The sequence below is a fragment of the Carlito syrichta genome, unplaced genomic scaffold, assembly GCF_000164805.1.
Source record: "Carlito syrichta isolate Samal-C Ts95f unplaced genomic scaffold, Tarsius_syrichta-2.0.1 Scaffold314595, whole genome shotgun sequence".
Taxonomy (NCBI): Eukaryota; Metazoa; Chordata; class Mammalia; order Primates; family Tarsiidae; genus Carlito; species Carlito syrichta.
Window position 1 is genome coordinate 915,846 of NW_007258691.1, and position 24,031 is coordinate 939,876.

A 24,031-nucleotide genomic window follows, 5' to 3' on the forward strand; every position below is an offset into this window, starting at 1 on the left:
CCATGGAGATGGTCTCACCTAAATTTAATAGCACTGCCCTCAAGCAAGTCCTTAATACTATCTGGCCACCATGATGCCTACCCTTGGTTGATTCACTCTTCTCCCCCCTCAAACCTCCAACTCCTGCTTCTTATCCTCACTAACAGCTGATGACCTGCTTGTGACTTCCACTGAGAACAGAAAAGCAGTAGAGGAGAACTTCGACAAGATACTTCCACCACCATCCTATCCATCCCTCTACTGGCCTCAAAGTCCGCGTTCTCCATCTTCTTTCATGTAGGATCTTCTTGTGTGTGTCTTGTGTCCTCGAGAAATCATTCCAGATATTCTCTCTCCCTCTCTTTCTTGCATCATTTTTTTTCTGTTCAAAAGGATTTCCCCATCAGCATATAAATATGCTGTCATTTCTTCCATGTGCAAAAGTACCCTCTGAAACCCCACTGTCTGTCCAGCATCACTCCCTTTCTTTGCTTTTCTTTATAGCAGTCATCATCAGAAGAGGAGCCCCTGGCTCGTCTCTTTCCAGTCTCCTGTGAGCTCTTTCTAGTTATGCTCTGGAGCCTGCCATTCTACCAAAACTGACCTTTGAAAAGTCACCTGTGACCTCCATGTTGTTAACCCCCATGGTCAACCCTTGGCCCTCATCTTGCTTGATGTCTGCGTAGCAATTGATAGAACTGATCACTCCATCCTCCTTGAAATGTGTACCTGGGCTCTAGACTCCATTCTCTACTGATTATTCTCCCATTGCCCTGGCTGCTGCTTTCAGTTTTCTTTTCTGGGTCTTCCCCAGTTCCTCAGTTTCTTCATGTTGGATTTCCCAGGTCTTAGCCCACATGACTCTGTTTTCTCTGCTACCTCTACTCCCTTAGTGTCTCATCCAGGGTCAAGGCTTAGATAGCATCCACATGTTGATGATTCTCAAGTTTAGATACCTTGCTAAACTCTAGATTTATATTTGTCCATTGGCCATTTAATTACTTTTCTCAGATGCCTAAAAGGTCTCTCAACTTAATATGTACCAAGTCAATCTCTTAATCTCCCTCCTCCCTAAATCTCGTCTCATTCTTCCATATCTCATTTCCTAGTACTTCATTCATTCTGTGACTCAGACAAACCTTGGAGTCACCTATGACTTTTCTCTTTTCTCTCATATCCCACATGAAATCCAACAGAAAATACTGCAGTTTCTACCTTCAAAAACATGGCCGTAATCTGATGGCTCCTCACTACTTCCTCAGCTACCATGCTGGTCTAGACTCTTAGGTCACAAGGCCAGTTAGTTACATGGTATTAAATGGCCCAGACACCAAGGCTGCCTTTTCCCAGGCTGGAGGGATGTCTGAGGCCTCTTGCCTTCTCAAGTCTCATGTTCAGGTTTCACCATTTCTGATTCATCTCTGTGCGGTCAGAATTGCCATCTCTACTTAGTCCTCTTATTTATCTGTTTGTTTACTTATGTACTTATGAATCAGGGTCTCATTCTGTCGCCCAGGCTGGAGTGCAATGGCAGGATCACAGCTTACCACAGCCTTGACCTCCTGGGTCCAGGCGATCCTTCTGCCTCAGCCTCTGAAGTAGCTGGGACTACAGGCACGGGCCACCATACCTGGCTAATTTTTTTATTTTTTATTTTTGTTGGTATGAGGTCTCGTTACGTTGCCCAGGCTGGCTCGAACCTCTGGGCTCAAGTAATCCTCCCACTTTGGCCTCCCAAAGTGCCGGGATTACAAGTATGAGCCACTGTGCCTGGCTGAGAACTCTTGATGAGGTGGGCCCTTCCTTCCCCTAGCAGTTTCCCTCAATTGACAATCCCACCTGCCCCCTCCTGGCACTTTCCCACTACTGACAATGCCTTTCTTAGACTATTATGATAATTGTTCAAGGTCTACTTATGAGTGAGAACATATGGTACTTTGTTCTTTCTTTCTGTGATAGATCACTGAGTATGACAGACTCTAAATCCATCCAAGTTGCTGTGAAGTCCATATGTTTGTCCTTCTTTATGGCTGCATAATATTCCATTGTGTATTTGTACCACATTTTTTTAAAATTCAGTCCAGCTTCCATGGGCAGCATGGTTGGGTCCATGTTTTTGCTATTGTGAATAGAGCTGCAGCAAACATACATGGGCAAGTATCTTTTTTGTAGAATGATTTCAGTTCCTCTGGGTATATTCCCAATAGGGAAATTACTGGGTCATATGGAAGGTAACATTTTTTATTTATTAATGCATGTTAATATATATGAGTGGGCGTGTGTATCTCACCATGCCCTCCAAGTACTTAAGACAGATCATAAAAATACATAAAATGCACAAAACATAGAAAAATAAGTGAGGACGTTAGGCAAAGGATAGATAGAGAAGATTCAGGTGAACCGAGGGAGGAGTGAGGTGAGCATATAACATGCATGTCATAAGGTCCATATAACGTGTTTGCTAAATGGGAGTGACACACAAGTCCCCTCTTCTAATGTGCACTTTGTTGTCACAGTGCTTTCTGCTTGATAAGTCACTATGAGCACATAAGTCACTATGAGCACTATGGCTCCCAGAGCCTAGACAGGGAAAGGGTCTTGTGGGAAGGGAAAGCCTCAGAAGAAGAAGGGAGGCGACACTGACCAGGAGTCTCCTCACCTGTGACCGGATTCTCCTGTACCACAGTCATCCCCGCTATTCCCCCAGCCTCCTACCTCCCTAGCCCACCCCAGAGGATACCCTGAGTACTTACCAAGACCCAAGCAAGAAACTCTGAGTCCTGATTTTCCGAGATTCCTGCAATAAAAATAAAGTGACACATGGTTATTGCTTCCTCAGGTGAAACTGTACACATTTAACTATGAATATTTTATCTACCTTTTGGCAATATTCTTGACAAGAGTCGTGGTCGAGGCAGGGCCACTGATGCAGGCTTGTGGCCTTAGGAAGAGTATTCCTTTGATGGCCAGTTGGACACTAGGAAATTCAAAATCTTCTCAGGCTAAGCACAGAACAAAATCTTCCCCCAGAACACATTTTTTCAGTCCCAAATTATCTTCTTTATTATTTTGTTTACACGTTTGTCGGTTTTCTCTTGCTTTCTAGAGTGTGAGCTTCATGAGGGCAAAGATCTTTACCTCATCATCAACGATTCATTCATTATTCAGTAACAGAGCCTGACACACAGTAGAACTTACTAAATATTTTTGATTTATTGAGTGGCAAATTGACTTTTAAAATGGATATTATTGTTAATGGATGGGGATTATTAAAAGAACAAATACAAAACTACCTTTCAGGTTATCTTAACTATATTATATATTATTTTTATGCAAGGCAACATAACATTATCACAGGAAGGTCAGATAGTCCTTTTAAAATGATTCTTTTCTGCCGGGCTCGGTGGCTCAGCCTGTAATCCTGTGCCTTTGGGAAGTTGAGGTGAGTGGATTGCCTGAGCCCGCGGGTTCGAGACCCGCCTGGGCAGCGAGACCTCATCTCTACAATAAATCAAAAAATTAGCCAGGCGTGGTAGCGCGCGCCTGTAATTCCAGCTACTTGGAAGGCTGAGGCGGAAGGGTCGCCGGAGCCCAGCAGGCGGGAGCGGCTACTGCACTCCAGTCTGGGTAACAGAGTGAGACTCCAACTCAAAAAATAAATAAATAAATAAAATGATTCTTTTATTTCTCAACATTCTCTGTTCCCAAAAGTTTATCAAGGAAAATAAATATATTTTTGCTTTCTAAATAGGGATAGAACTAGTAGCTTTAGTATTCACTTGCCTATATGTGGATAAATAGATAGATAGATAGATAGATAGATAGATAGATAGATAGATAGATAGATAGGGTTTTTTTTGAGTTGGGGTCTCACTCTGTCGCCCGGGCTGAAGTACAGAGGCACAATCACAGCTCACTGTGGTCTCAACCTCCTGGGCTCAGGAGATCCTTCTGCCTCATTCTCCTGAGTAGCTGGTACCACAGGCACATGCCACCACACCCAGATAACTTTTTTAGTTGTATGTAGAGGCAAGGTCCCACTATATTGCCCAGTCTGGTCTCGAATTCCTGGGCTCAAGCGATCCACCCACTTTGGCCTCCCAAAGTGCTGAGATTATAGGCATGAGCCACTGCAACTGGGCAGCCTATATGTCTTTGTCTTTGGAAATTCAGACATAACCCGTTTTTCTATCTTCTGACTAACAGCTGTCAGAGAAAAAAACAAATTCTTAGAGAGAAGATGTCTTGCTGCGTTAGTGTAGGGTCCAAAGTGAAGTGGCGAAGTTTAAATAATCATAACATCATAGAAAAGTATACCCCTTATTCTCTGATAAGACATTTTTATAAGAAGACAACTTCCCTCCCTGCTTTCAGCACAAACAAAACTTTCACAGCTCAACTTTCCCAGATTCTCCCTTAATTCGTCATTAGTTCTGGATTCTTTAGAATTAGTAATTAGTACTCTCATTTTGGCCTCATATTTCTTTCTTCTGCTTATTAACATTGTCTATAAAATGCCACCTAAGCAACACATCTAATTGTGCAGCCTAATAAAAAACGCATCACCATGTAAAGAGTTGAAAGATCTGGACTTTGAACCCGCTGTCAAAACTAGTTGGGTGATCCTGGGGAAATAATTTCTTTGTCCTGGGGTTCAGCCTTTTCCTTCATAAGATGGGACTAGGATACTTGTGCCATCCACCTAGCATCACTGCTGTGGGGCCAGAACGTGAGAATGTCTGCTAAAGTGTGAGACGGTACACAGATACAAGGTGTCATGGCTTCTGACGCTCTGGCACTCCTCCCTGTCTCAAGTACATGGTGCTAGATTTTCTCGTATTAATTGGGTATGTTCAACTGGAAGAAAACTGTTGCATAAAAATGCATGTGAAAAGGTCGTTTGAACTACCCAGTAGGAAAAAAATAATTGGACTAGCCCCAGTGAGCCTAATTTTCATAAGAAATTGTTCTCTTAGTAGTTTTCTTCAGAAATCCAAGAGATGAGCACATAGAAGACCTTTCTTTGTAGTATAAAAGTCTACCGAGTTGAAAGAAGTGATATCTAGAGCAAATACTATCTGATGGGGAGACTTTTAAAAAGAATGGAAGGCAAATACAGTCTCCTTTCCCCAGTGATTGCTATTGGTGGCTTTGTCGGAGATAAGTTGGTTGAAAGACTGTTTTTGCTTCTAGAATCTCTGTCTTGTTCCAATGGTCTATGTGCCTATTCTTGTAAAAATACCAGGCTATTTTGGTTACCGTAGGCTTGTAATAAAGCTTAAAGTCTGGAAGTATGATACCTCCAGCTTTATTCCTTTTGCCGAGAATTGTTTTGACTATTTGTGCTCTTTTCTGTTTGCATATGAATTTCTGTGTTGTCCTTTCCAGGTCTGAAAAAAAAATGATGTTGATAATTTGATGAGTCTTGTATTGAATATGTAGGTTGCTTGGGTAGGATGGACAATATGAATTTTTCTAATTCATGAGCATGGAATGGTTTTCCATTTGTTTGTGTCATCCTTGATTTCTTTGAGCAGTGATTTGTAGTTGTTGTAAAGGTCTTTCACTTCTCTTGTTAGTTGGATGCCAATGTATTTCATTGCTTTTGTAACTAAAGTGAATGGGATTGTGCTTTTTTATGTGGTTTTTTGCTTGCTTGTTGCTGGTGTATAGAAATGCAACTGTCTTTTGCACATTGATTTTGTAACTTGAGACTTTACCAAACTGACTGACCACATGCAGAAGAAAGAAACTGGACCCCTACCTATCATATACAAAAATCCACTAAAAATGGATCGAAGACCTAAACGTAAAACCTCAGACTATAAGAATCCTAGAAGAAAACATAGGAAATACTTTTATGGACATCAGAGTAGGCAAAAAAAATTCTTGACCAAGTTCCCAAAAGCAAATGCCATAAAAGCTAAGATAGATAAGTGGGACCTCATCAAACTGAAAATCTTTTGCATAACAAAAGAAACCATGAAGAGAGTAAAGAGACAACTAACTCACAGAATGGGAGAAAATATTTGCATATTATGCATCTGATGAAGGCCTAACATCCAGGACCTACAAGGAACTCAAATGAAGTGAAAGGAAAACAACAAATAGCCCTATTAAAAAGTGGGCAAAGGAAATGAACAAACATTTCTCAAAAGATGACATACAAGCAGCCAACAGACAAATAAAAAGTGCTCAGCCTCACTAATCATCAGAGAAATGCAAATCAAAATTACAGTGAGATACCACCTAACTCTGGTAAGGATGGCTATCATTAATAAGTCAGAAAACAAATGCTGGCGCGGGTGCAGAGAAAAGGGAACACTTCTACTGTTGGTGGGAGTGCAAGCTAGTTCAACCTCTACGGAAAGAACTGTAGCAATTCCTAACAGAACTAAAAATTGACCTTCCATACAATCCAGCAATTCTTTCCTTGGGAATATTCCCAGAAGAACATTCTACAAAAAAGACACCTGCACATGCATGTTTATTGCAGCACTATTCACAATAGCAAAAACAAGGAACCGACCCCACTGCCCGTTGGAAATGGACTGGATAAAGAAAATGTGGTACATATACACGATGGAGCATTACACTGCCATAAAGAAGAACAAAATCATAGACTTTACAACAACTTGCATGGAGTTGGAGACCATCATACTTAGTGATCTATCACAGAAACAAAGAACTGAATACTGCATATTCTCACTCATAAGTGGGCCTTGAATATTAGTCACATTAGCACAAGGGAGGGATTGGCAGTAACTGAGAAAATGCTAGGAAAGAGAGGGAGGGAGGACAGTGAGGGTCACATGACAACACAAAGGGTACTTGGTTCAGGGGAAGTGACGGCCAATTAGAAGCCCAAACTTCATCTGCCTGCAGCCTACTTATGTAGTTAATCCTTGCTTGTACCCCACATTACCACAATTAAAAAAAAAAGACTGGAAGGCTGGGCACAGTGACTTACGCCTGTAATCTCAGCACTTTGGGAAGGCTGAGCTGGGAGGATTGCCTGAGCCCAGGGGTTCAAGACCAGCCTAGGCAACATAGCGAGACCTTGTCTCCATAAAAAACCCAAAAATTATCTGGGTGTGGTGGCACATGCCTGTAGTCACAGTTACTTGGGAGGCTGAAAATTCCTTCTACCTCAGAAGGATTGCTTGAGTCCAGGAAGTTGAGGCTGCAGTGAGTGGTGATCATGCCACTACATTCCAGCCTGGGTGATAGAGTGAGACTCTGACTCAAAAAATTTTAAAAAAGGGACTGAAACGAAATTAAATTTAAATATATATATTTATATATGAATAATTTAATCTTCCAGGTAGAGGCATTCAACATTGATCAATAATAAATACCTACTGAAACTAACCATATCCCAAGGCAATATACAAGGTCATGGGGGTACAGACAGGAACAAGGCACAGTTCTCTATCCTCAAGGAGCCTAGAGCCCAGTGACAGACACAGAAGAGCAAACATGTAATTACAGCAATGTGAGTTTGTACTGAATTCAGTATAGTGGGGCATGCCCTGCCATGGAGAAGGGGTGGGGACTTCCTTAAGTTTGTATTTGCATAGCTTTGTGGGTGTCATGGGGAAAAGGATCTAGATAAGGGTTACAATGTAATTTTAATATCTTCCAGTAATTTTGAAAATAATAGGAAGAGTTGACTTGATGCAGGGCAAGAGTTCTAGGGCGAAGAGTTTATAGTCCAGAGAATTTTCTCAGAAACTCAAATACGGCAAGGTTAGATCACTGAGTATTTACTGAACAACATTTCAGCACCCAAGGTGGGGAGCCCTGTCCTATTTTCCTATGACAGTATCTTAAGAAGATCATAATCATTCTGTTAAGGATTTGGAAGATGGAACTTGAGAAGAGTCAGCAAAAACAAACTGCAAAGTAGCAGATACTAAACGTGGCCCATTTTCTCGCCACTGCTGTTGAAACACACAGGATGGCTTTTCTGGAATGAAAGCCTTAGAAGATTTTAAAATGTAAGAAAAATTCAACTGTAGACAAATATTGATCCCTACCCTGAGCCCTGGTGTTTTGTATCCCTTAACTCTGTAATTCCTTTAATTCTTTTTCTCAATATCTTTACCCTCTAGAGGGAATGGTTACCAAATCCGGGTAGTCATTTTTATTTTATTTTTGAGACGGGGTCTCGCTCTCAGGCTGAAGTGCAGTGGCACAATCATAATTTATTGCAGCTTTGAACTTCTGGGCTCAAGTGATCTTCCTGCCTCAGCCTCTTGAGTTGCTGGGCTCACAGGCGTGCACCACCTTGCCTGGCTAATTTATTTATTTTGTGTAGCAATGGGGTCTTACTACCTTGCTAAGGCTGGTCTCAAATTCTTGAGCTGGGCTCAAGCAATTTTCCCACCTCAGCCTCCCAAAGTGCTGAGACAGCAGGCGTGAGCCACCAGCTCAGATAGTCATTTTGAAAGTGAGAGCCATTTTCTGGGCATGTGTGTGATATCTGTGTCTATAAGTTGTCGTAACTTTGTCCAGATGTAAGTCTCTTTCTGAGGCTTGTACCACTTAAAGCACTCTTGACACGCAATGGTGCCACTCACGTTGCAGTTGGAGAGGGTAGGAAGAACCAGTCACCTCCACTTCAGGGCAGGTTATCCCAGCACGATTTCTGTTACATCTTCATCCTTCTGCCTCTATCTGCGTCTGCACAATACAAAGTGGAGAGGCGGCCATTGTCGCTACCCTGAACCACAGAAGCTCTGCCACATAATGGAAGCACAAATACTTGATTGGCACCGTTGATCTGATGATTCAAAATGGGTCGAATGTGGTGGCTCACATACTCTTAGCACTTTGGAAGGCTGAGAAGGGAGGATTGCTTGATCCCAGGAGTCTGAGACCAATTTGGGCGACATAGCTAGACCTCATCTCTGTGAAACAAAAAACCCCAACAAATTAATCAGCTGTAGTAGTGCTACTTGGGAGGCGGAGGCAGGAGAATCTCTTGAGCTCAGGAGGTTGAGACTGTGGTGAGTAGTGAGTGCCACTGCACTCCAGCCTGGGCAACAGAGCAACAGAGTGATACCTCTACAAAAAAGAGAGAGAGAGAGGGAGGGAGAGAGAGAAAGAAGAGGGGGGGAGGAAAGAAGGAAGGAAGGAAGATAAAATAATGATTCGAAATGTATTATTTAGGGACATGTTTGTGTGGCTATCACATGAAAGGATGACCAAATTTACCAATCATGCTGGGCTATGACACATACCTTGGAATCTTCCTCTTACCCATATGGAATCATCGTAAACACCTCATGATCTTATGTGACATTGTGCAACAAAATAACTTTATGTAATTTCATTCTATTTCTTAACTCCTCAGCCTTCACATGGGTGAGGTGACATAACAATGCTGTAAGCATATCACATTTCCAATTGGATTGAATTCCTTTCCCATTTGATTCAAAATAGCTTCCCTGCACAGGTTTACCTATTTTATCTGTGTCAGATATACCAGAAGGAAGTCTCGCTGTGTTCATTTTTAGTATCTGCTCCTGTTCAACTCAAAATAAAAGCTCCTCTTTCTCAGGGGAACCTGGACTGCTCTGCTGCTAATATTAGAAATGAATGACATCAATATGGGGGCACGGGACACTTAAGGTTGTCAGTCAAATTTTGGAAATTCTAAATCCTAAAGCTTCAGGAATGAGCTCCTCTCTGGAGAAGGGGTAGAGATTCTTGAACTCAAAGCTTGTGCTTCCCTTTTCTTTCTGAAGGCAGACTGTCCACTTGGTGAATACAAGGCCGACCTGATTTCAGGGCAAGGGTTAGTTCCATGGCAGAGGCATTAAATGTAATTCCTAGCATCATTTTAGGGCCTCCCATGAGGCTCTTTTTGTTTTTAAGCAGTGAGAACTGAACTCAAGCATCAGTCAGGCACAGTGTTGTAGGCCTCTCTGACGCTCACAGTTCCTCTACAAATCAGAGGGGTTAACTGCAGAAGACGAGTAGCCCAATTGTGTTGTTTTAAATTGCTTGCTTCTTGATGTGCCTCTCTTAGACCTTATTCACAGTTTTAAACCGTGAGGAGTTTTTAACTGGGAGGAGGAGTCGCTAGCTAAAATATGTTTCTTGCATTTGGCCAAGAAAGAAGCATTTGCATGGGACAAAATCCCTGATTTATAGGACAAAATCCCTGATTGAAAAGTTGACACAACAGGGACGGCTGGGAAGCCTATCAAAGGGGCTCCAGCAGTTGGTCCTGCTGTCAGAAACAAGCTGGGCTTGACCTGGTTTCCATGCAGTCAGATAATTACATAATTCATCCTCTCTCTCTATTTGAACATCTTTCTGAATCTTCCAAATCACACTCTGCTCTGTGTTGTTGTACCTTATTTGGAAGTCACCAATCAATTTTTTTTAAAAATAAGAAATACACACTTAACCTTTCTGGAAAAGTCCAGAGCAGAAATCATGTTTACTTGTCAGCCAGCTTGTTTTGAAGGTTTTAGGATAATGTACATTTTGGCAGCCATGAAGGTGACTACGAAAGGTAATAACATGTTTGCAGGAGAGCACTGTTCATTGCTGTGGGTAACTGAGTCATGACACACTTGGGAACCACCAAGCCCATATCCGATGTAGTCATGCATTTTGATGACAGACATTGACATGTAGCACAGTGAAACTTTAGTTCTTACTTAAGCAGCGACAAAGTAGAATAGGATTCTTTGGGATTCTTTGATATCAAGACTTAAGTCAATGGCTCAAGCCTGTAATCCCAGCACTTTGGGAAGCCGAGGTGAGCGGATTGCCTGAGCCCACGGGTTTGAGAACAGCCTGGGCAACTACACAAGACCTCATCTCTACAGTAAAAATAAAAAATTTAGCCAGGCATGATAGTGAACGCCTGTAGTTCCAGCTACTTGGAAGGCTAAAGTGGAAGGGTCATCTGAGCCTAGCAGGTCAACGCTGGGGTGGCTGTGAGCATGCCACTGCACTCCAGCCTGGACAACAGAGTGAGACTCCAACTCAAAAAAAAAGTAAAGACTTAAGTCAAGTTGTCAGTTGTCAACTTTAACTAGGTTCTCACTCATTTTTGTTGAACATATAAAGTCACCTGTTAATCTGTATCATTCTAGAAAAATCTAGAGAAGTATGGCAAAGAGAGACTTTCCTGTAGTTAGTCAATTAGTTCCAAAGAGATGTACCAAATTTCAACTGTGTATGTACCAGGCCTTGAACGAGGCTGTGAGGATGGGCTGAATTGCAGATACTTGTTGCTTTCATGGAGCATGTGTTGTAGGATGGGAGACAGATATCAAGTAATGAATTCATTATTTGATTATATATTACATAAAAGGACAGTAGGTCTTAAATGTAAAATTGGGATATTTAGGACGGTGACTGAGTGTGGGTGGTTAGAAGAAGCTTCTCTAGGAAGTGATGTTTAAACTGGAATCCCAAGGAAGAGTAGGAAGTAACTTAGTGAAGAGGGCAGGGACAAGAATTTCAGGCAGAATGGACAGCACGTGCAAAAGCTCAGAGACTGGAAGAAGCATGAGTAACTGAAGAACTGAAAGACGTTCTGGGCTATGGAGGAGGAGGAAACAAAGGGCAGAGTAGCTCCAGGTGAGTGTGTTGGGGGTGGGAGGAACCAGATCAAACATGCCTTCACAGCTTATGTGATGGATTTTGACCTTAGTAGGAGTAACGGAAGATGACTGAAAAACTTAAGCAGGTGAAATGGGTTGAAGGAAGGCAAGAAGAGGATCGAGGAGGCAGCTTGGGTGATCTTGATGAGAAGGGCTGGGACCTTGAAATCAGATCTTATGGAGTAGAGAGGACAGGGAAGATTCCAGATGGGCCCCGGCAGGTAAAATCCATGGGAGTTAGTGTTTGATTGAATATGAGGAGGAAAGAGAAGGAAGTAATGGGACATCCTCGAGTTTTTGACCCGGGCAGTTGGGTGAAGTGTTTTCACTGGAGAAATGGAAGAGCTTTGACTCAATTCTGGGCAGGTAAGACTTGAAATGCCCACAAGGTCCTGATGTGAACTGCCTGGAGTTCAGAGAAGGAAGAGGAGTTTTCTGGGCATACAGGGTTATCGGGCACCATGGGCTGGATGAGCTTCAGGGACGCCTGTTTAGTTAGAAAAGAGGGCCAGGGATGGGGCTTAAGGAGGTCTAGCACCCCTGGGGGTTGGGAGAAAGCTGAGTAGGAGTGGCCAAGGTGTAGGGGTAGACCAAGAAAGTGTCCGTGTAGAAGCCAGAGGAGGAGACGATTTCAACAGGGGGTGAGCGGGCTAGCAGTGTTGAAGGCTACTGCTATTAATAGAGCACAGGGAGAATGGAGACATGTCTCACATTCAGCTTCGTGGTGGTTGCTGCCAGCTCCCGTGGCAGCTATTTCAGTGGCGCCATGGATAGGGAGCCCGGCTGGGTAGGTTGAGGAGGGAAAAGGTACAGAAATGACGTTTACCAGCGGTATGTGTGATCTTGGGCAGGTTGCTTGGCTTGTTAAGTCTCTTTCCTCATTCATACATGGAGATAATCCTAGCACACTACTTTTTTTTTTTTTTTACAATTAAGTGAGAAAATATAAAGGCAGCACCAGTCCTAGCATCTTGTAGTGTTCAGTAAATGCTGGTTGTTTTCTCTCTTTTCTATTTCTTGTGAAAAGTGATATCACAAACACTGAATCTGGCCAGGTGTGATGGCTCATGCCTGTCATCCCTTGAGGTCAGGAGTTCGAGATCAGTCTGTCCCTACTACAAATAAAAATAAAATTAGCTGGGTGTGGTGGCGCATGCCTGTGGTCCTAGCTACACGGGAGACTGAGGTGGAAGGATTGTCTGAGTCCAGGAGTTTGAGGCGCAGTGAGCTGTGATTGTGCCATTGCCCTCCGGCCTAGGTGACAGAGCAAGACCTTGTCAAAAAACAAAAACAAAAAACCCCTGAGTCTGATGGAGTTCTGGTATCGGCACAAAATCTAGCAGGAGGCTGCCTCTGTGAGTTGCAACACCTACTTGCCAACCTAATGATCCTCTCAGTTGGATTCCAGCCTGGGTGAATTTGTGCTTAGACATTGCAGACATCCTGAATCTATGATATAAGTTATTTCAGTAGAGATTTTCGAACAAGTGGGAACCAGGGGATGAAGATAGACAAAAGACACAAAGAAGACATTGGCACTTTTTTCGAGAAATAATGGCAGGTGTGGGGAGCGTCTGAGGAATTTAGAACTGTTTTTCTGGTCTCAAACTCTTGGACTCAAGCAATCTTCCTGCCTCTCCCTCACAAAATGCTGGGATAACAGGTGTGAGCCACCGCGCCTGGCTAGAACTGTTTTTCTGATCACCAGAGCAAGGAAAATGGAGATGGTTGTGTGGATATAACCATACAAACTTGGGTGTTCTGCAGAGCTGAGCTGGAGAAATGCCCACTCAGGTCTATCTAGCACTTAAAAGCAACACATAGTTTCTTCTATCTCAAGCATCCAAGGCAACCGGGAAGCTGGAAATTAATAACTCAGCCTTAAATCAGGAGACTCTGGAAGTTCTGTCTCAAGGACATATAATTTGGGAGTCCATAAACTTGAATGGGAAAAATACATAGTTATCTTTCACCAACTTTTAACTGAAAGTTAGCATATCCTTCAATTCCAAACCACAGAAATATTCATGTCATCTGTGACTCTGCCACCAACAAAAATTACAGGTATTTTTCCATCATATTATTGTTGTTTCAGAGACCTCAAAAAATCATTTACGCTCATTATGTACACTCATGACCACTTGGAAATTGTGGTATTTGATCCATCCTTGGAACTTGGTAATACAGTAATAAAGAGGTCCTTCTATTACTAAGTCACAAATTTGGTTTTTACATAGTTTGAGCTATATTTCAAATGAACTGAAATCCTGTGTATTTTATGTTATGTATTTAAAAACTCTTTCCACAAGATGAAGATGAAGCTGTCTCTGGCAATGACTTTGTGATGAGAGCCATAATTAGTTTTCATTGTAATGAGTTTTCAAAGGCAACATAAAACAAACAAACAAAAATCTGAGGTAGGAGTTCTATGCTCGACATCTTTCTAATTCCATTTACTGTGGGGGAATCTCTTGCTTTCTCTTTGAAAGCAGAGTCAGCAATGTGGCAGAGACTGAGGAATGAGCCTGCCTGACTGGGAGGGTGATATTTACATATGCACTTAATCAAAAGTAAATGCTTTCAGCCATAATGCATTCATCTGCCTTTCACTTTACTTGACAGGGAAACAGAAAATTAATGCCTGCTTTTTCCTTGTGCAATATCTTTTACATCTGCAGACAGAGTGCTATATATCACAGTGCATGTGACTCTCAGTGTGGACGAGATTATTTTCTCTCCCACACTGAGATCCGTGAGGGCTGGAACTGTATCTAATGCGTCTGCATGTCCCTAACACCTAGTGTGGTGCTGGGTGACAACAGGCGTTCAGGGTTGCCCCTACTGGGTGCTCTAATGCCGTGGCTTTTCTGTGGATAAGGACCGCATTAAGGATTACTCACTTAAGACTCTTGAAGGCTGGGGAGGCTCTGGGGCTTTCTGGAAGGTACCAGGTGGTCGAGTGCAATGGTGCAGGGCCGTATAGTGCACGAGTCTCCTCTTACTTGCTGTCAGCGAAACCTGGGGAAATGTATGGAACCTCTCTGTGCCCATCTGTTCCATGGGGCTAATAATAGAAACTACCTCACAGGGTTGTCGTGAGAATCCGGTGTGAGGGTTGAAGCATTTAAGATATGCCTGGCACATAGTAAATGCTCTCAAAGTGCAAGCTGTTATTAGAAAAATACGGGTTTGAATCCAAGCCCTGCTCTTGGTAGCTCTGGGCACCTGATTTCACCTCATACACGTTCCTGCCTCTGTGAAGTGAGTTTCTGAATCCCCTCTTTGAGGGGAGGAACATAGTAAACACTGCGGCCTTTCGCTTTTCTTCCAACCAAGGTAGGTTCTAGGGCTCCGTCTTTTAACTTTACAAGAGGCAAGAGCTTGTGAACTTGCTTGGCAGGAAGCCGCCTGTCTCCACTCATGCCTTTCCTCATGTCTGCCTGCCTGTGTTTCCCTTTAACTGTGTTCACTGTTCCAATCAGAGGGCCAAGTCCCACCTCCGAGCCTGGGACTGGGGCTAAAGGGGGAATATGACCATGATACACTATGTTCAGCCTTGAATTTCCTGAGGGAAGACCTGACTTCAGTTTTGGAAAACAGTCTTTTGATTGGATATTGTAAAGCTAAGGACAAAAAGAATTGCATACAAACACAGTATTCTGCTTGGCAGATTGGTTTTCTCACAGGGGTATGAGTTAGCAATTCTGAAACTAGGGTTGAATACCAGGGTTGACAAATAAAAAATGCGGTGAGGAAAGCCTTGACTGCTGGACTCAGAAATCAAAAATGCAGAAGAAAATTGAAGACCTCTTGAAGTCAACATCTTTTTCTTATTTAGTCTCTTTATCTAAAACTGCACTGGCTGGGCGCAATGACTCACGCCTGTTATCCCAGCACTTCAGGAGGCAAAGGCAAGAGGATTGCCTGAGCCCAGGGGTTCAAGACCAGCCTGGGAAACTTGGAGAGACCTCATCTCTACAACAAATCAAAAAATATGCCAGGCATGGTGGTGTGTGCTTGTGGTTCCAGCTACTTGTAAGGCTGAGGTGGAAGAATCACCTGAGCCCAGCAGGTTGAGGCTGTGTTGGTCGAGAGTGTGCCACTGCACCTCAGCCTGGGTGGCCAAGTGAGACTCTAACTTAAAAAAAATAAAATAAAATCTCTCTCAGAACCTTGGTTTTGATTTGTCTCTTTATCTTTCTAATTCAGCAGATGCCTACTAAGATGCATCAAGAGATAGTAATAACTTTGAGGTTAATGAACACTCTTTCTCTCCAGAAGAATAATATGGAAAACTGACTCGGTGGCTACTGGAAATTGAATACAGGTGGCCCACGACTGTACTCTGAGCCCTGTTATAAGTGACTAGTGACTGAGTTCTTGTCTTAGTTTATCTTCATTCTCCAGTCACTACTTTGGTCTTTTTATTCATTTCGATATCTTATTTTATGTCTCCAAAGTGGAGAAATTGTATCTTATTCTATGGTGACCAGCAGTTAAGTGGTATCTGACCGGAGGGCGAGTTATTGTGTCTTCTCGTGGTGACTAGGGGAACAGCAGTGAGAATTGTCGCCGTATATGCAGAGGTCTCCCTGTACCAATCCTGATCTTATTTGATATAAAGGGATACACAAAAAGGAGGGAAGAGAGAAAAGGTCATCCTCTTGTGATACAGTAAGGCATCAGAATAATATAGCTTTGTTAGGACCATAAAAGAAAACTAAAATCTTTTGAAAATGGAATGGAAGCCACCTCTCCTTGGGCTGGGGTGAAATTTTACTAAAGCAAATCGGTTTTTTAAAATGACTTCAGGTATTTTTAATTAATCACTGCATGGCAACTATAGAATCTTATGAAATAACCTTGCTTTATGCACTTGTGAATAAATCCATGCCAGGAAATTAAAGTAATTAATTCCGGTTGGTTAAACTCTCTACTGGTACTTTATTCAAGCAAGATTTAGTTGACAGGATTTTGTAGGCTAGAGCCCAGTGTGGATGGCAGAGTAGCTGGGATCTGAGAATTCTTTGATGTGGCCCCAAAGAAGTCAATATACAACTCTAGCATCCTCACATAATGAGAGAAAAATCACAGAAAGTGTTATCTACACCATGGTGGTCAAATAGCTGGTCGTGCTAGTTATAACTCCAATTACACCCAGTTTTTAGACAGTATGATGCCAAACTGGGTAACCTAGTAAAGCTTTGCATCTATTTTAAAACGATTAGGATGTTTAAAGCATGACTTTGACTTTTAAAATGGAAAAAAGTATAACCAATCATAATACACTTTTTCTTTTTCACTTAATGGGCAAACATAAACATACTGGTTCTTTTTTTGCCTATACCTGAACTCCTTAATAATAAGAAGTTGCAGTTGGGTGCAGTTGCTCACGCCTATAATCCCAACACTTTGATTGAGCCCAGGGTTTCGAGACCACCCTGGGCAACATACCAAGACTTCATCTCTACAAAAAATTAGCCAGGCATGGTGGTGTGTGCCTGTAGTCCCAGCTACTCAGGAGGCTGAGGTGGAAGGATCACCTGAGCCCAAAAGTTTGGGGCTGTGGTGAGCAGTGATCATGTCACTGCACTCCAGTCTGGGTGACAAGAGTGAGATTCCAACTCAAAAAGAAGAAGTTTCTTCTTAATAACAGTAACTATTTATAGAAAAACACCCCATGTGAACAGCATCATTCACACAGAAAAGCATGCAACGCTTCCCAGTGGGCACTTTTGTTACCCATGGAGAGACGGGGGCTGAGAGAGGTGGGGTAGTGGGTTGCAGCCCCACACATCCAACAAGGGAAAAGAGTCAGTGGGAAGTATGTCTGATGCTGAAGTGTGAGTTCTTCCTCTGCCCCTCACCTCCTTCGTGGGGTGTGCCCATCTGAAGTGACCCCATCGTAGCTATTCCTAGAGAAGCAGGCAGGTCTGTAAGGCCCTGAGACCTGGGATAGGGTCCCTGTCTGGGTCTGGGCATTTCTGCAGGCCTAGAGAATGAGAAATGGCAAAGCTTCTGCAGCTTGAGCTAGTCCCTCACACGCCCTTTCAGCACCTCCCGTTTGTTCTGTGCCCCCTACGATCCCCTCCCAGTCACCTTCTGTGGCATCTCTGTGATTGATGTCACAGCGGGGGTGGGAGTTGGTGAAGTGCCGCTCATCACACCCTTTCCCATCAGCCCTCAGCCAGAAACAACTGGGTAGGAAAATAGGGCAGAAGGAAATTAGCAACTCACAGTGGCTCGACATTCATCAGAACTGATGTCATCCTGTTTTTGCGCTCGTGGAAAGAGGAAAAAAATGAAGCCATTCCGGTGTGTGTGCCCTGCTGATCAGAGATGGGATGAGCACTGTGGCCAGAAGAAGTGATGTTCACAACTCATGGGATGTGGGTTGGAGAGCTTAGAAGCAGAATGGAAAGGGAAGTTGGAAAGAACTTCCAACTTCGTAGCCTTGCACGAAAGAGAAGGCTGGATCAATAGTGATTTTCAGCCCAATTCAACTCTGTGAACCCTTTGAGCCGCAATGACAAAGGGGCTGAGGACATAAACATGAACCATATCTCCAAGGTGGATTATTCATGTATGCAATCCCTGTTACTTGAGTACCTATTGCAAGGCAGGCATTGTGCTAGGGGCTAGGGCTGTGGGAACAAAACAGACCAAGTTCCTGACCTCATGAAGCTTACATCCTAGTGGAGGTGACACACAGTAACCAAGCAAACTCAGAAAAAACTTCAGTGAATGATGGGTGCTGAGTGAAGGGGAGGGAGAAAAAAGAAGGGGAGAAAAGAGAAGACAGAGAAAGGATAATATCATTGGAGTATCTGCATTCAGTAATGCTAACTAGTATGAAGTGGGCTTCTGTCATTTGCTTTCAGGAGAGTCCTTAATATGATATTTCTTCCCCTATTTCATGGATGAGCTTTCTAAGTATCTATACACAAGTAAAACTAAACCCAGAGCCTCTTGTTGTTCATTTGTTTAATAAAAACTTATGAAAAAAATGGCAGGAGCTGGGAAAACATAGATGGAGGACAATGGCAAAGAGAAGGTGGCCAGGGACAGCCCTTCAGGGGAGATAACATTTGAACAGGGACCTGGAGGAAAGGAAGGAATCTGCCTCACAAAGATCTTGGGGAAGAGAACTCCAGGAAGGGCACATTTTAGTGCGGTGGTAAGTTTGAGGAGCAGGAAGGAGGTGAGTCTGGTGGAGTTCAGTGTGTGAGGGAGGAGCAATACCTGAGGAAGTTAGAGGAAGAGATGGGAACCAGGACTTACAAAGCTGCTGGCAACTAGCTGAACTCTTCTCCTTCAAGGCTATACAGTAGAGGCAACCTGGAAACTGCCATAGAGCAACTGATGCAATTTGAGCAATAGCATGCCAAATGCAAATAAAATAGAGTTGTAGAACAAAGAGGAGATTAACCCTTCACTGGAGTTTTAGGAGAGCACAGAGACACTGTGGATTAGGGTAGGTGACCTTCGCTTAGGGTTATACTTTTACTCATTGGTGACATTTCTGGTGTTTGGGACCTAGAAGTTACCTTTTTGTACAACTCTGGGCAAGCGTCGTACTCTATGTGCAAAACCTCCCTTTCCCCACTGAACAGGTCAGTGGTCTTGTCTTGGGCTCTCTGCTGCTGCCCCTGTCTATACTTCTTTCATTGTAATTAGTGTTCTCTCCTATCCCTTTCGGTCCCAAGTACCTCCGGTTCTCAGGCTCTACCTCTTTTCCCGTTATCAAATTCTGCACTGAGGAAAGTCAGAGCAACTAATTCTCACTAAAGTATAAATGACCAAAGTGCTGACTGGGGTGGGAAAGGGAAGGAGAGATGAGCATTCTATCCCTAGGGTTCTCATTTAAGATGCATATGTAGACAAATTTTCTCTTTTAAAATGCAGATACTCTTAACAGGATGAAGCCCATTCACTTATAAAGCAACATTTAACATGTGTCTACTCTGTGCTGTACACTGTCTTATCTCTCACACCAAGATACTAAACTAACAAAGAATAACTTGTTCTTCTAAATATTGAATCATCAGCCCCAAGTCAAGATCCGATAATTCTGCTTTTAATAATCTAAAAGAAAAATTCCAAAATTTTATGCATGCTTTTACGCATAAAAACATGGATTGTAGTTATTTATAGTATTAAAAGGAAGAAAACTATCTAATAATAGGAGACTCAAATGAAGTTCCATCAATATGACAGATTATTATGTAGCTATTTAAAATTACATTGAAAGAGCATTTTATTAACACAATAAAATGCTTGCATGACCATGTTAAATGAAAAAAAAAAGCAAGATATAAAATTTGTTGCAGTATGACTTTTAAAGATGCAGAGAAAAAAGACACTTAAAAATTCACTAAAAATAGCTGAGTGTGGTTGCTCATGCCTGTAATCCCGACACTTTGAGAGGCTGAGGTGGGAGGATTGCTTGTACCCAGAGTTCAAGACCAACATATTAGGCAATATATTGGGACCTCATCTCTACAAAAATAAAAAAAGTTAGCGGGGCATGGTGGTGCGTGCCTGTAGTCTCAGCTGCTCAGGTGGCTGAGGTGGAAGGACTGCCTGAACCCAGGAGGTCGAGGCTGTGGTGAATGCCACTGCACTCCAGCCTGGGCAACAGAATGAGGCCTCGGCTCAAGAAAATAAAAATTCATTAAAAATATAGTGGTGGTTTTTCTAGGTGGTAAGATCATGGTCGATTTTTAGTTTCTGCATGTTTGTATTTTCTAAACTTTTTGTTCTGAGCATGTATTGCTTTTATGATGAGAAAAAGAAAGTTACTGTACTGAAGAAACAGCCAGCTCCCCCTCATTGCCAAGATCAACTGCATAGAGGGGAATGAGATAGGAGGGGACAGGACCACTTTATGGGCTAGAAAGCCCCTGTAAGCACCATGGGGTGCTGGGCTGGCAGTCTGAGGGCACTGGTCCTACAGGGGGTCATCAGAAAGAGTAGATACCAGGAGGTGGAAAGGCACAGGAGACTTGTTTTGGGGTCATTTCATCTTGCCTAGGCCAAGCCTAAGATGGGACAGGGACATCTCAGGGTTTGGACAAATGTAATCAAGTTTCTCATCCCAGACTGGCTACAAGGCTCAGTGGGTACATTCCTCACAGGCAGACTGAGCTTCTAATCTCAGCAGGCCTCATATTTCTTTTGCCATTTTTGTAACTTAAGTTTCCGTCGTTTGAGTAGTTTATCATCATCTAGCAGTGTTAACTAGCCGTGTGTTACTAAGAGCTGAATTTTCCAGGCTTGATGTTTATAAGGGCGCGCTCTTGAACTTTGCTCCTGAATCTTAAGTTCATTTCTTGAATGATTCATATCTTTCTTTCTCATTCTCCCAAAACAGACACACGCAGTGTCAAAGCCATCAAATGATTTTGCATAAAGTGATTTCTGGCTGGTCTCTCTCCACCCCCTGCCACCCCTGCAAAAAGAGATTTTTAAGTGAAACTGGAGATGGGGAAGGGTAGCAATGAGAGGCTGGAATCTGCAGCAAGGACCTCTGGTGTTAGGGCCGGGACTCCACCCGTCACTTCCAGCAGGCTGTACCAGGACACTCTGGGACTGGAACAGTCATGTAACCTTCCCAAGCCTCAGTGTCTTCATCTATTAAATGTACATAAACTCAGTGCTTGTCTTATCCTGCTCATCTCACGGCAGGTAATTGTGAGAGCAGGTGTGTGAAAGGACTCGCAGAGCCTAGAGCTCTTTACCAACGTTAATTATTAGCATGATGATAACGTTGGGGTTCGTAGTTCTAGAAGCAACTGCATAAGCTAACACTAGCATAAGCTAACAGACAATTCATCATCTGTGTTCTCTCCAGGGAGACAATGCCTTCATTCCACTGGCTGATGGGCAGACTTGGTAGTAAAATCAAATTATTCACACTCTTAAGAACTATTGAGGCCAGGTGCATTGGCTCAAGTCTATAATTCCAGCACTTTGGGAGGTTGAGGTGAGGGGATTGCCTGAGCCCACAGGTTTGAGAACAGCCTGGGCAACTTGATGAGACCTCATCTCTACAATAAATAAAAAAATTAGCCGGGTGTGGTAGCGCGCACCTGTAGTTCTGGCTACTTGGAAGGCTGAGGTGGAAGGATCATCTGCGCCCAGCAGGTCGATGCTGGGGTGGCTGTGAGCATGCCACAGTGCTGCAGCCTGGGCAGAGGAGTGAGACTTCAACTAAAACAAACAAACAAACAAACAAAAAACAAAGAACTATTGAGATCCAGTGCAGTGGCTCACACCTGTAATCCCAGCACTTTAGAAGTCTGAGGGAGGAGGATTGCTTGAGCTCAGGAGTTTGAGAACTGGGCAACATAGCGAGACCTCGTCACTACAAAAAAAATTTTTTTTTTAATTTAGCTGGGTATGGAGGTGCGCACCTGTAGCCCTAGCTACTCAGGAGGTTGAGGCAGAAGGATTGTTTGAGCCCAGAAAGTTGAGGCTACATTGAGCTGTGATCATGCCACTGCACTCCAGCCTGGGTGACAGAGTGAGACCCTAACTCAAAAAAAAAAAGGGGGAGGGGAAGACTAAGAAATATTTTGAATAGCAGTAGAGACAAATATTCTGAGAAAAAGTTATAATTCAATCCTTGTTCTTTGAGACCTTCTCTCAAATTCAGGCCAGGAAATTAGGAAGTCATTTCACCTCGATTATTAAGGTCATAAATAATGTGGGAGATGGCCAGGGAAGTGGGATTGAGGGGAAAACAGAAAGGGGAAAGTAAAATAGCACATTCAAACTGAACTGAAAATTTGCGTGCAATTGCAGGCTGTCTTATAAATAGTATTGTGAAGTTTATCATTACATTCATTTATATAAAACATAATTATTAAACTTCTACTGTGTGCAAGTACTGACAGGTCAATCAAAAAGACACACACAGCTGTTGCCCTCCTGGTCCTTAAAGCCTATTTGAGGAGACAACACATAATTATAACGCTACATTGTGCTGAGTGTTACAAAAGGGACATATAGGGTACAAGGAACACATCCCCGTCTTCTCTAGGGACTAGTAGATCACAGCCCAGAAAATCCTCACTGTGAAACCCCTCAACAAGTTACTACGGGAGCTTAGTATCAAGAAGGCATGAATATTCTCCTTCAAATTTTACCAAGCATTTCAAGCAAGGTAAACACAGTGACATAGAGCATTATAACATAAAGAACCCTAAATCTGAAAGTGGGATGCATGAATTTCAGTCCCACCTAACTGGAGACCACATGTCTTGGTTAATGCAGGTTAGGTTCTGATTACATTACATCTGTTGCTTGGTGCACTATTATGAGTGGGACTCCCTCCCCTTACTTTTAAAAAGTTTCCCGCTTTGAAGAATAAATTATATGGTCACCCTGATCAAATCCAGTTGATAGCTGTGTGTCTTTGAGACTTACACCAGAAGGAAAATAGAACCCTCTTCGGCTAGAGAGAGGAGAAAAGAAGTCAGAAGCAAGTGTCTGGTCTCACTTTCTGATTTCTCCCCATCTGCCCACTGTGGCTAAAACTCCCCAGAAGATAAGGAGAGATCAGAAATAACCAGAGACGCTTGTGGGAATCTAAGACTCATTCTGCAGGTCCCAGGCTGCCCAGAAGAATCCCAAGCCCTGGATGGAAGTTTCACACCAGCATGACTCTGCCTGCAGGGTAGCACAGCATGGCCACCATGCTTCTCTTCTGCAGCCGAAGTCTCCTGCACTTTTTCCCACTTCCTGACACCATTTTGGGAAGAAAAGAAGAGGAGGAAAGAGAGGTCCCTGATGGAGAGTTCGACCCTCTCAATCAGAAGAGCTGGAATTAGCTTTGTATGAAATATTTTAAGTGCTCCCTCACCTGCCATCAGCAAGAATGGAGACTTTAGAAGAAATAAGATCAGTTATAGGAAACAAAGAAATATCTTTTCTTCCCTCATCTGAGTAGTAAGGGTAAATATTATCCCATCTATACTCTTTAGAGCTCAGTAGAAGGCCAGGGGCAGCTTCAAATCGTAAGAAAAGGACAATAAACCCCTAGACTATTCTAATATAATCCTTCAGAAATATTAAAACACTTCCTGAAAGAATATTCATATTTATAGTTATCATAACAGGGAGGGGGAAAAACCAACAAAGGAATTTAAAGACTTGTCTTAGTCGACTACCGAGACTTGAGCAGTGATTTGTCTCCCTGTGGTATAATATTACAAGCTAGCCTCATTTATTACAAGGATTTAGTCTTCCTCCATGGCATTTTACATAGGCTACTGCCAGAGGTAAGCTAATAGATTGCAGTCTTTATTGATCTTACTCGAATAAGGAAATCCCAGTGTTTCAATCTTTACCAAATGAGCACAACACATCTTGAATAATTATATATCATTGCCTCATCTATTCTGCAAAGGGAGAAAAAG

General features: G+C 42.8%; 1 protein-coding gene across 6 annotated transcripts in view; it reads right to left on the reverse strand.

The window, feature by feature from the left end:
• Positions 1 to 24,031, reverse strand: part of KCNAB1 (potassium voltage-gated channel subfamily A member regulatory beta subunit 1) — a 436,423-nt gene that overhangs the window by 124,786 nt on the left and 287,606 nt on the right. For all 6 annotated transcript variants that reach the window (XM_021719354.1, XM_021719351.1, XM_021719353.1 and 3 more), the window contains one exon: positions 2,733 to 2,776. In XM_021719354.1, the coding sequence (XP_021575029.1) occupies positions 2,733 to 2,776 (44 nt within the window). The remainder of the gene's footprint in view (positions 1 to 2,732; positions 2,777 to 24,031) is intronic.